The 13,031-nt window shown below is 51.7% G+C and overlaps 1 protein-coding gene across 3 annotated transcripts in view; it reads left to right on the top strand.

Moving 5' to 3' along the window:
* LOC146174599 (uncharacterized) overlaps positions 1-13,031 on the top strand; it is a 128,959-nt gene that overhangs the window by 49,397 nt on the left and 66,531 nt on the right. For 2 of the 3 annotated variants that reach the window (XM_084583761.1, XM_084583763.1), the window contains exon 4: positions 3,745-12,848. The exons of the other annotated variant lie outside the window; for it this stretch is intronic. In XM_084583761.1, coding sequence (XP_084439887.1) covers positions 9,819-10,484 — 666 coding nt within the window. In that variant the 5' untranslated portion in view covers positions 3,745-9,818 and the 3' untranslated portion in view covers positions 10,485-12,848. Of the gene's footprint in view, positions 1-3,744; positions 12,849-13,031 lie in introns of those variants that run through there. 3 annotated transcript variants of the gene reach the window in all.

Genomic DNA, 13,031 nt, shown 5'->3' with positions numbered 1-13,031 from the left:
GCTGCCTTTAGTTCTGTCTCATCCAAGGGAGCTCCTGATAGGTGAACTGGGTTGAAGGGGGATTCAAGTGGAAAAGTAGCTGTGGTTGGAGCTGGAGCCTGATATAGGACGGAATAAAACTGCCGTGCTGCTTTAAGAACAGCGTCCGGCGTGTTGGAGATGGACCCCGTATCCGGGTCTACCAATTCAGTGAGGGAAGTCTCTGTGCGCGCTAAGCGGCGTCGGAGGAGGTGTCTGCTGCACCAATGTTCCCTCTCCCACCGCTCAGCTCGCGCCATAGCCCTAAGACCATCCCAGCGTTGTTGGAGCAATTTTCGGAGCCGGATGCGCTGCGAGGCGAGTGCTTCGGTGACCCCTTGGCCAGCAGAAAGAGGCTTCGAAAGCAGGAGGATGACATCAGAGACAATGGTGATCTCCTGTCGTTCCTCACGTGCCCGCCTCATTCCCGCTGCCTTGAAACAGTCACGCACATCTGCCTTAATGCCATCCCATCCGGCACCGTCTAAGCCTGAGTTGGACTGCGGAGAGTTTCTAAGAATACCAGAGACCTCCTTAACAACCTCCTGGTCCTCTAAAGGCCGCTAGTTGAGGCGCCAGGTCCCCTTCCCGCGAGGGACCAGGATCCCATCACTGAAGCGAAGGATGACGCACTTGTGATCGCTCAACGCGGAGGGGACCGACCACATGGAGTGCATGCCGGGGACTAGTGTTGGAGAGACGTAGAAGCGGTCTAGCCTACTCTGAAGGCGCCTCCCAGTCCAAGTCATCCCTGACTGTCCTGAGCGGAGCACCTTCAGGCATCAACCAAATCTAGCTCCTCGACCAGCTCCCTAAGTGCACGCGCCCCCTGCCTATCCCGCTCCTTGGGCGGAGGGCCTCGAAAAGAGAGGCGATCCGCCCTGTCAAGGACACAGTTGAAATCACCCACTAGAACTATCCTGGATGGACCTATTAGCTGGGAGTCAAGGTGCTTGTAGAAGGCACCCTGATCACGACCCCTGTTCGGAGCATAAATGTTAACTATGCGAATGCGAGAATCAAGGCCTACAGACAGGACGCGGCCCTCAGCATTCCTGGAGTGGCGCAAAACCGAGCCGCGGAAGCGTGGCATAAGGATAATACCAACGCCACGGGAACCCGACGCGCCATAGCTCCAGTAAGACCTGGTGCCAAATGTTCTGTCAAAGCTCCTGATCTGGCCAAGGCGATGGATGTAGGTCTCTTGCAAGACAAAATACCTATGTTTTTAGAGCGAGCAAGCTGAACGATCTCAGCTTGCTTGGGACGACGGGACATGCCACGACAGTTAAAAGTAGCTAATGTGAGCGATGCCATGATGAATTGAGGAAGAAGCTGCCTAGAAGCCTAATAAATGGAAAAGAAAACCCGCGAAAGGCGGAACTATCGGAGCAAGAGACCTGGAAAAATAAACACCCTATTGAGAACCTGGGGCTGCCCCAACCTGACGGTCGGGGGTGACTCCTCTTTAGCAGAGGAGTCGGAAGTGAAGGGGGAAGGAGACGAGGACGAGGAGGAACTGGAACGCTGAGAGCATTCACAGTCAACCACATTACAGAAGGAGCAAGCGGACCGTACGGACGGTGAGGACGAGGGGGGAAGCTCTGCCTCATCGGCCTCAGCAAAACACTCACATCCCTTGCCCTAACATAACAAACAGGGAGCTAGCTCAATGGGAGAAGTAAAATGCTGCCTCTCACCAATGCCGACTTCCTGTTCCATGTCTGAACCTTCGTCCTGGCTGGAAGATGTCGCACCAGGTTCCTCGTCCCCGTCGGAGGGGTTCCGCGCCACGGCCACGACCACCCGCTTGGCAGCAGGCCGTCCGGTCTTTGCCTGGGAGGAAGTATCCTCGGAGTCGGTGTCGATCTCCGCTCCGTCTTGTTTTTGCGCGCGCTTCCTGCGCCGCTTTGCCTTTGCCGCCACAAATCCCGCGTCGATAGCGGCGGTTTGCGTCGGCTCAGCAGCCGGGACCGCCGCAGCGGCCCTCTGCAAGGCTGCATCCTCAGGCTCCTTTTCAGCCTGTGCGGCGTCGGCAGCGGCCGCCGGCGTGGTCGCTTCCAATGCCGGCGCCGCATCGGGCGCGGGTGGAGCCAACCACTCGCATACCTCGGCTGAAGCTTGCGTGACGGGGATCTCCTCCGCAGCAGCGGGCATGGCGACAATGGCCTCCTCACTCACGCCATCGACAAGCTACTCCTCCTCTCCGTTCTCCTTGGCTGGTGACTCAACAGCAACCTGCGCCAGGGATGGGGGCGGCAGCGGCGGCTGCCGGCCCGCTCGAGGCTGCGGCGACAGTCACCGAAGCAAACGACCGTTTCGTGCATGCGGAAATGGCGTGGTCACCACCGCAACGCGCGCAATCGGCGTCACAATCCTCGTGTCCATACTGCGCGCAGCGCTTGCTCTTAGGAGTTGGGCACGCTGCTGCAAGATGCCCCACGCGCCTGCACAAGCGGCAAAGACGCGTTACTCCTTTGTACTCGCACTGAACGACCCTCTCTCCAACTTTCAAAAGGTTTGGAACTGGTCTAGCCATCTCCATCTTAATTCTGAGGTTACCGCTCTCAACGTCCGGGAACCCCGGAACGTTTTCCAACCGCCTAGTCTGTACCTTTCCGTACGCCTCAAGCTCAGACACGAGCAGGGCGGCCGGCAAGTCCGACGGGAAACCAAACACTTTCACGTACCGGGAGCGGACTCCGCAGTACTCAAACTTAATCTCGACATCCTTGACACGCACGACAGGATCTGCTAAAAAGCGATCAACCGCCTGTTTGGTCTTAAAGGTGACCTCGAACCTACCACCACCAAAATCCTGCACACATTTCAGCTCGTTCTTGTTAAACCTCTTGACGAGGTCCTCACACAGATGAACATTCAAAATGCCTTTCGGCACGCGCGAAAAAAACACATACGGCCGAAGCCGCGACGAAGAGGAGGGCGATGCCATAGCGGCCACGCCACCAGGCACTACGCACACGTGTGTGCACGCCGCGCCGGAGAAAGGAGCGCTACCCGCCTGCCTCTACAATCTCAACAAAAACAGCAACAACGACTCACCGAAGCCGCGGGGGCGTCCTCAGCTCCACGGCGCGATAATCCAGACAGCACAAGCACGAGCGATGTTATTCTGAGCTGCGCATGGAGAATAGCTGCCGCGGGAAGCGATCCTTTACTCCTTAGAGCGGGCGCGCCATGCGACCGGTCGCGCCGGTGGTTGGGAGCGGAGTGCCGCTGGGAAAAGGGGGCGGAGCTTCGCGGGAGCGCAGCGATGCACGTCTGTTCTCCTCAAAGGTCTCCAAAGATCTCGCCCGCCGGTCGACAGACAGGGTCAGTGGTGCGATGTATGTCCTTGCAGTGCATGCATAAGAGAGAGGAGGAAGTACATTCCTTTTGACTGTGTGTCACTGCACTTAACGCAGGAGGTAGATGCAGCTAGGTTGCCTTATGATTGTAGCCTCCGCAGTACGATGACAGGGCTCTGTTGCTTCCACATGGATGTAATTTCAGCTCTGGATTCCATCTGGCCACCTACATCGCTGCTAAGAGTTCGTAGTCTAGCCCATAGATTGCTCTAACGCAGTCAAGGTTGGCTGCATTCTCGAAAGCACAGATGGAAGTGAATCGCGAAGTGGTCAAAAGGAGGGAGTTTAGGAAATCTGGACTTGACATCAGCTGATACGATGTTTTTCTGACTGTTCACTCTAACCTTGCCTCTTACAGCGGGTTTACCTCAACTGAGAGTGACTGCAAAGCCTTGCAACTCCAAAGGCCAGTAGTTGTGCGCCACTTCCATCCGTGCGCAAACTGGGTGCGTCACACATGCCAGAGCTCGTGCCCCAAAATATCCGCAAGAAGGTGTCGGAACCCCGGCTGCTGCGAAAGGACAAAGTTCTGATGCTGCAAGTGTAAGCTATTCTTTGCTTCACAGCTAGCTGCAACTGCTTCAAAGAATTTCACAAGAAATGAGATCAGAGGGATGAATAAAAGCACGTCTGACATCATGCTCCATGGTATTTTAGAAAACTTAATACCAACATGCAATATATTGCACATCTGATAGCTTTTCAGCGAAATGTCATAAGAAATAAAGAATGACATCAGAATAATCTGCGTACATTTTAAATTCAATTATTTAAAAACGTTATCTGGATTTTCCTGTCATGTCCCGGGTTTCAGGAGGATAAAGGAACAAAGCATGCTCTTCCCGAGAGCGCAGAATATCAAGTGCACCATTCAGTGCTTTGATTTGTAGCGCTTAGTGTTCAGTATTTTGAGCAATAGCAAAATGACTAGCTGTATATAAAATGAAGAATGCAGAGTGTACGGTATATTCGCTAACGTCCAAAGCGCACTTCACGTCTAGTCGTATATTGTCGTCGACCGTCTGCTTCAGAGTAACTGTTATCAACAAGCTCTTTAAACATATTCAAGTTCTCTTTAAAGAAAATAAAAGTGAAGCAAGCGGATCTTTCTGAGCCACACCGTTGACGGTACACTGCATTGTGCCGCATATGCAGCACGAGAGCTGTACACATCCTACCTTCTCGCAGCATCGGATATATCTGAAGCAGATTGACACATTGGTGGAGACTTACTTTGTTCTTTGTGTGACTGTTTCTGGGTTACCGTACTCATTGGTGGATACCGCAACGTCGCTCTTCCCTCTGATGTTTTCAGATTCATAGGTTGCAAAAGCTTACCAGAAGGGCAGAGAGTCTCATGCATAGTGTCGGAAAGCCTTGGGCCATATTTTAAAAGAGCAGTTGTAGATGAACTTAATAAAGCGGGTGTGTACTACACCATCCAAATAGACATGACTCCTGTCCAGAATAATGGCGCCAGCAACTTGACACTGTAGTTAGGTACTTTTCTGAAGTTTGAAAGGACGTTGTGGGGAAGCACTTGTGTTCACTATGGGTACGCAACCACAGATGTTCTCCTTGCATGCGTGAAGGAAGCCATGCAAGATCTTCATCAAAGGAATACTCTGAGCTTCTACTGTGATGGCCCTGATGTCTTCCCCTGTACCAGGGCCAAGATCGAGGGCTCACTGTACTTCTGCACCTTTTTGGTGTAACATACTTCAGCGGTGCCCTCGTCCCGACTGCCTGCACATCCAGAATCCACCACTGCCCCTCGTTTTGAAGGACAATGTCTGGTTTCCGATCGCCTACATCGGTCTTGTATAATGGTTCCACCATGACTTTCATTCCTTTATCATGCAATCGCTTTGCCACATACCGCACAATCCCGTCATGACGACGGATTCTTTCCTGATGTGTGCAGTGGAACTTCTGCAGGATATGCCCCAAGCTTTTGTCGGCGAGACAGTCTGCTCTGCATCTGATACTGGCCTCACGGCCTCTCCAGAGCCTTGTAAGGGTTGGGAGAGCATTGATCCAAATCTTTATGAGGTTAATGAACTCCCTCCCTCGAAGGAAGGTCGTCCCCTCGCCCAACCATCGGGTGCTCCCCTTTGCATGTTTGCATCCCTTCAGTGCGTTCCCATCGGCACTGTTATGGAGACTGTCTCACCAAGTCGCTTGGTAATCCTTTTTCGTGCGGATCTCCTTCCCCCGGTATGTTGAGAGCCGCATGGCTTGGTCCAGGCAGAGCCCCACATACGCTCCTGCAGCTGCTTGCCGACACAACAGGCTGTCGGAGTCCCTCAGACGTTCGATCCGCTGGATGCGTAAGCCTGGAATTGAGGTTCGCAGGCTGGGGATACCTAGTCCACCATGCTTCACCTCCGCGTGGAAAAACCCCACCGGGACGTCATGCGGAAGCATTAGCCACCGGCGGACCGAGGATCGCACTAGTCTATCGAGTTTAAGGAGTAGCTTTGCCGAAATAGGACCTAGTATTAGCTGGTGATAAAGCCACGGCAGGAGATATAATTTAAGGAAAACCAGACGCTGCTGAGGCTTCAGGGGCCCCTTAGACACCCTGGTCAGCAGATCCTTTACCTCCGTGTCTATGCGAGCTTTCTCCAATCCCGACGCCATGTAACACACCCCCAGGTAACGCCAGCTACTGGCTGTATCGGCCTTCGGTATGGACTCGCCATGCAAGTAATAGGTATTGGCAGTATCAAGCTTTACCACCTTCCTTCTCCCACTCGGTAACAGAGTGAGGGATAGTGACTTGGCGGCGTTCAGCTTCAACCCACGCTCTACCAAGCCTTCAAGGCTGTTCAGCTGCTCCTGCAGCCCTTCGGGCGTAGTTGCCATTACGACGATGTCATCGGCAAATGCCATGGCATTCACCTCCACCGTCGCTCCGACGAACTTTATGTTTGGGCCCAAGGTCTCCAACCGTTCGTCCACCACCAAGTTGAACAGTAGCGGGGACAGCGGATCGCCTTGCCGTACCCCTACAGTAGGCTTAACTAGCAGACTTTCATCACCATAGGTGAGCACTGTACTCGACGCCGTGTAGAATGACTATGTATCCTACAAATTCCTCTGCAATCCCTTTCCTCCTGAGCCCTCTCAGGATGGCTGCCAGGTTCACCCTGTCGAACGCCTTAGCTACATCCACTGATGCCATACAAAGCGGCCGGATTCGGCTTTTGGCCTCCTCCAGAGCTGTGGCCAGAATTCGATGTTTCGGCGCACCCATCGACAGGGATAAAAGCCCTTTGACGTACATCCAGTTTCACCTCTCCTAGTATCCTGCTGGCATAAATCCGATGGAGTAGTCTACTATTACTGATGACATCGTAATAGGTCTGAAGTCTGCAGCCCGCAAGGCGCACATCTTCTTAGGGATGAACACAGTTATCGTGGTCTGCAGACACATAAGAAGCCTTTTGAGGATCTGTAGTGCATTAAGAAGCACACGGAGTATCGCCATGGGCACCGTTCGCAGCAACTTGCCCGTGATATTACCGGGACCGGCCGAGCTCCCTTGTGACGGCATGCTCGTCTTAATCTCAGCTATGCTGATCGGCCTGTAGGGATTGATTTGGACATTAAGTACCGGCTCCACCTTGGGAGAGACAGTTCCTGTGGACATCGATTCCATCACCAGTTTCCACTCATTCAGCAAGGCTTTGGGGTCCTCCACCGCGGCAGTCACCTCACCATCCAGAATCTTCCAAGTGCATCGCCCCTGGCGGCGTTTAAAACACTCCTGCGTTACTGCGTACATATGTCTCTTGTACGCCCGCCTGCTCTCGGGTTTCCACGGCGGCCTGGGCCGTGGTTGTCGTTTTTTAAGGCGTCTTGCTGAAGGGCCTCACACACATAGTTGTTCAATGCGTCACCTAGATCTTTCTTAGTGATCTGGCGTCCTAAATAGAGCTTCATGATCTCCCACAGCCTGGGTCCATCAAATTCAGGCGGCGGTGTCTTTGCCACCAGAGCTTTTAGCTCCTCTTCAATGGCCTCAATCCTATCGTGTGATGACTGTGGTTGAGGAGGCAGTTTCCCTGCTATTAGAGTGGTCGAGTCAGGGACCCTGCAGTCACCGTCCCCGGAATCTGCGTCCGATCGCAGCTTCGCGACCAGTTCCCTGTACCGGGGACTCTTGCAAAGGGACCTGATGGCGTCAAGACTGCGCCCTGGTAGGCGGTCTTTCAGCAATTCATTGATGTTAGGCCTCTGACCTGTTCTGGTTATGTCCGCCTCCTTCCTTGCCATCACGTACTCCTCCTCTGTACTCCACCGCGGCTTTGTCCGGGTGATATCGATCGCTCTACTGTATTCCTCCAGATGTGCTCTCCGTCTGTGCAGACCGAGGCCACTTTTCTTTTAGAAGGCCCTCCCGCATTCTGGACAGCTATGGTGGCCGCTGCTTTAGGCCCCGCAGCTGCTCGCTGAATACTCCGAGTCACTGTGATTCATCTCTCCAACTTCAACCCCGTCGCTGTAGAACACAGCTTCGGAGGAGTGAACTGTCTCTGAGGCAGGCTTAAGAGTCATCGGCCTGCTCCTTGGTCTATCTCCCGTATCCTTCCAGGCTGACTGCGAATGAGGTGCATCTACCTGTTCAGGCAAAGTGCCACCCTCTCTCCCTGCTGGAAAGTCGGAAAGGACCGCGCTAGCTTCCTGGTTGTCATTGATCTGGACCTTGCATTGGTTAGGCCGAGCCCCACTCGGCGGCCACTTTCTTTCTGATTCTTTTGACTGTCCTGGCCAAGTGCTTTAAGGTCGAGGGGCTGGCAACCCCATCAACCCGATTACATCGCACGTTTGGCGCACAGGACTTCGGGGAGGGCGTTATTCTGCCATTGCCCCTTGTACCCGATAAGAGGGCGCCATATGTGGAGGTATCATTGCCCGGGCTTAAAACAAACCTGCGCCCACTCCCTCGCAATGCACCTCCCGGTTACATCCTTTCTGGGTTCCTTGCGTAACCGTTGCCCTGGCCCGATAAATGCAGGTGAAAAACCATGCCTTCTCTCTCCTGGCTGGTCGAAAAAACACCTCCCAAGCAGTTGCCAGTTGGCCCTCTGTGAAATCAGTGGTAGCCGTGAGTGACACCTCTAAGCTCAATCAGCCCACCAACCCACCGCTGTTCTGGCGGGCGCTGTTGTTCTAGCATGATTTCACTTCGGTGGGGCGCTCTCTACATGAAGAATTTGAAAAGAAAGCTTAAGCAAGATGTAAACTTCAGCCACTACAAAACTGCTATCAAAGATATCCTGTATCCATGTTAATTGCATTTCACAGCCCACCCCTCATGTAATCTCTCCGGACCTCTGAGGAATAAATAAATCCTGCACTGCTGAACATAGGAGAGTGTAACTTGTACAAAGTTCACAACAGTTTTGCAAAAGAATTGAAGCATTTGGCAACGATGTGGAATAGACTTTTAGATGTGTACTACTACCTGAAAAACTGCTGTCTGAAGCGCTGTGCTCAAAACGCACCAAAAGTGTCTTGGTCTGCAAGAAAGCGTCTTCCGGTTTGCGTCTTCCGGTTTGGTTTGGTTCGTGTGTTCATTGTCTCACAGCTACATAGACTATGGGAGACACCGTGGTGGAGGCCTCCGGAAATTTCTATACAAGGGGTTCTTTTTTCGGCAAAAAGCAGCAGAAAACATCTTTATTTGACATGTAAATTCACGTTGGCTCACCCTAGGCCCAGCTCTTGATCACTTTATTGAGCAGTATGGAGCTCTTCAGTCCACGCTACTAGATGAGCAGCAAACTGCTCTCTTCTGGCACAATGTACAAGTGCCTCTGACAAAGGCTCGGCAAGAAAGACCTCTTCCCAAAGGTAGTTTTTCCGGAATCTTGAACATTATTAGCGCTCGAAACGACTACGAAATCAAACAGCTGACCAAGAATGTTTTCAGCCGTTTCATGAGGAGTGATGTGTACTGCGATCTGACTGGGAAAGAGCTGAAATCTCTACGTTGAGCGTCCAGGAAACTGGAAAGATGTTGCTGATATAGGTGTGGACACTGAGGGCTCCATCACGGACTGATCAGCAGAAGAAAAAAAAGTCGTTTAGACTGAGGGCTCGCAATTATTATATTGCCACACCGCTGCCCATCTTCTAGCGCCACCAAGTGGCCGAACGTCTTGGCGCGTGGCTGAGCGTCGTCCTCGTCTGTCTCGAGCTTCGCTTGATTAAAAAAAGGGCAGCTCGGTTGTTCTGTTTGCTACGTGTGTTGGTGACATTTGGTGGAGGTGCGGGGTAAGATCCCATGTACGTTGCCCCCGAAGACGTCAGTGACGCTGCCCATCTTCGCTCCGACGCCACTCCCGTCCATAAAGCGAGCCGTCGCCTCCGAGGCCTACAACCCGAATTCGAACCACTGACCACACCGCTCCGCTGCGAACCATGACATCTACGACGGGCAGCCAGACAAGTCAGCATTCCAGCAACACCCCACCGTACGTCCTTCTCGCACCTCGATCACCGCCATCATTCCACGGTGACCGGTTCGAGGATGTCGAAGACTGGTTGGCCACTTTTGACCGTGTGGCCGCATTCAACCAATGGGACGACGAGCGGAAGTTAATGAATGTGTACTTTGCGCTGCAAGACTCGGCCAAGACGTGGTTTGAGAACCACGAGACGTCCTTCGTCAACTGGGCCGTCTTTCGCCGTGAGTTGCTCACAACGTTCAGCTCGAGTACGCGCAACGAAAACGCAGAGATAGCAATCCGTTCGAGGTCTCAGCAGTCAAATGAGAGCGTGGCCATGTTTGTCGAGGACATGACGCGACTTTTCAATCGGGCCGACACTACCATGCCCGAGGCAACGAAAGTACGGCACCTCATGCGCGGGGTGAAGGAACAGTTGTTCGCTGGCCTCATTCGTGACCCTCCAAGAACTGTCGCAGATTTCGCGAGAGAAGCTACGAGCATGGAACGTTCACTGCAGGAACGCTGCACCCAATACGGCCGTCAGGCAAGCGTAGCGGCCACACCCTACTGCGCGTCTGTCTGTATTAAGTCTGCGGGTTACCTTCATTCAAGGTTGCCCTTTGAGAATGGTGTGTAAAAAGGATTTAGATGTCTTGACCCAGGCAGCATGCGAAAAAAAGTTAGGCTGTGGCATTTCGAAACTTGGTCCAGCAAGTTCTCGAGGTGATTGCACCCAAAGAAGTCTCGACCATGATGGATGGATATGCACATTTGAAGTGCTGGGCATTGATCCATGTGAACGACTTGACAGCCCATGGAAACTTGTCTTCAGCCCAAAAAACAAAAATGGTGGCATTAAATATCCTCTGGTAGGAAAGCTTGTAAATGTCCCGCTTCCTCTTTCACATAGCAACGCCGATTAGAACGGGATTTCAGTGAAAATCAATGAATCTTACAGGAGTGCAGGAAAGCTGTCTATAGAAAGCGTGATAAGATTGCATGCCGTAAAGTCATTTGCGAAAACGTATGACAGAACACCTCTACCATTCCAGTAGAACGTGACATGCTGTGCTGTGAAATAGTTACATAAACGCTACCAGGAAAGACTGACTGCTGACTGTGAACCAGCTGCCAAAAAAAAAAAGAAAGCTAGACCAAGGCCACAATTCAATCGAAGGATGTCAAAAGCAGGACATGCAAATGGAAATTCAGACAGCAGGAAAGGTGCTTTGCAATGCAGAAGCTTTTGATGACTTTGAGGCCTGGAACTGCTTAGGAAAGGGCCGGAAATGCTTGCGAATGCTATTTGTAATCTAGAAGCTTTAAAAAGAAAAGTGCGAAGAAGAAAAGTGCGAGTTCGTAGAGTTCAACATGCAGACTATTGTGAAATGTGTTGAGTGACCGACTACTTTGGTCTCAGATCGATTCTGAATTTCTGTTTGCTGTTGGGGAAGTGGGATATCCTACTGTGATCACTTCAAAGTTCACATTTTGATGGTCACCTGTGGTGGCTTTGATCTTATTTCTGCAAGAACCAGTTCTATAAATTTTACTGTTTCACCATACATCCTGTAACTAGCCACATTCACAATTGTCTGTTACTTGATGCACATGTTGATTATTGTAGATATGAAATGTGCAGTATGCTTCATAACAAACTGTAACTATCAGTCGCTTCAGTGACATTTTCAACTTGGGAGGCGTTTTGACAAAATTTGCCAACCGTTCCAAAAAAAACAATGGTTGCTCCGAACTGGCATTTTTACTGCTCCGAAATATGCTACAAAAGATAAAATGCTGCTTTCATCACTGCACGTGCAAACCTACGAAAGAACACGTGATTGCCAAGATCAAAACGAACTTAATATAAATGACAACTCGGAGCTTCCCGCTGTGCTCGACACCATCGCCAGACATGCTCCAAGTGTCAAGAGTCTTGGCATCACCAGTGACAACTCCCAGGAAGTCAATCGTCCTAACGGCGCCCTAACAGCCCCGAATCTCTTCTCCAAGCAGTAGCCTCTATTAATCCACTCGGATGCGCTGTTGACGCCGTCCAAAACAGTTCCCATTCCACTGCATCAGCAGTGGTGCTTCCCTCCACACTACTCAAGGATTCCTCCTCAGCTGAGACTTCTCCTCCCCTCACCACCAATTGGCTCATACACTAGTCAATTGAGGGCTCACGAACTCCGACATCCACCATGAAAATGAGGGTCCGAATCGTTGACTTCTTTGTGCGCATGGTAGTGGGGTAGTAGCTCAGCGCTGTCACAGAGATCAACACCCCCGATGTAAGCGTTGTACTCTCCGACAACTGCTGGTCTTTTGACGCTCTCTTGACAGCACCTTTCTTTCACTCCTGCTTTGAAAATCGTGTGCACTCTTCCACAGGCTCCATGCGCACGTGGGTGGAGGCCAACAAGATAGGTTTGTTGTCATACCAGTTCGTGATGCATGTTGTAGAGACAGTTTCGGTACACTGGGACAATACCGCACAACCTTCCGTACCCATTTCCTGGCCACCTTTTTGAGCTTGAGCCTTTTCAAAAGCTGTGATTTCATGATTTTCCCTTTCCCCTTGAGATTCTTTGAAATGGAACGTGGGAGGTGGAGGGGGTGAAAACGGCTGAGCAGCCCAGCTGCTGTAGCGGAGCGGCCCGCGCGTAATAGTGCAAGTTACTGTTGCATTAGTTTGCTATGGACGTCGTTGCGTGGTTTTTGTTTTTTGCTTCAGTGTTTTTGTCGCACATAGCGTGCAAGAGATAAGTGCGCTTTGCAGTGACTGAGCCATGCCGCATACCGATATATATAAAAAAGGGTTGCTACGTTTATGCGAAGGATGGGCAGAAGTCTGGCATTTTCAAGTATGGAGGTAGGCGGAAAGCGTAGGAGAACCTCAGCGGACCACAGAGCTGATGAATGCCTGGAGCGTAGTATGTGAGCTCCATTTCGAGCCGTGTGATATCTGCTTAGTGTTTAGGTGCACATCAAAAAAAAAAGAAAAGGGGTGGGGGGGGGGGGGGGGTGAGGTCAGCAAAGAGGGAAGGCTAACGAACTACTGTGACCAAAAAGGCCTCCTTTATCCATTCAGTCAGTGGTACGGCTTTGTGAAAAAGCTCGAGGATCTCATCGCTGATCGAATATTGCTTCTGTCAGAGTGGGCTACCATATAATGGGTATA

This window comes from Amblyomma maculatum, chromosome 11 (assembly GCF_055883805.1).
Source record: "Amblyomma maculatum isolate TAMU_Amacu chromosome 11, ASM5588380v1, whole genome shotgun sequence".
NCBI classification, from domain to species: Eukaryota; Metazoa; Arthropoda; class Arachnida; order Ixodida; family Ixodidae; genus Amblyomma; species Amblyomma maculatum.
The sequence above is the reverse complement of the archived record's forward strand: the minus strand, read 5'-3'. Positions and strand labels throughout refer to the sequence as shown.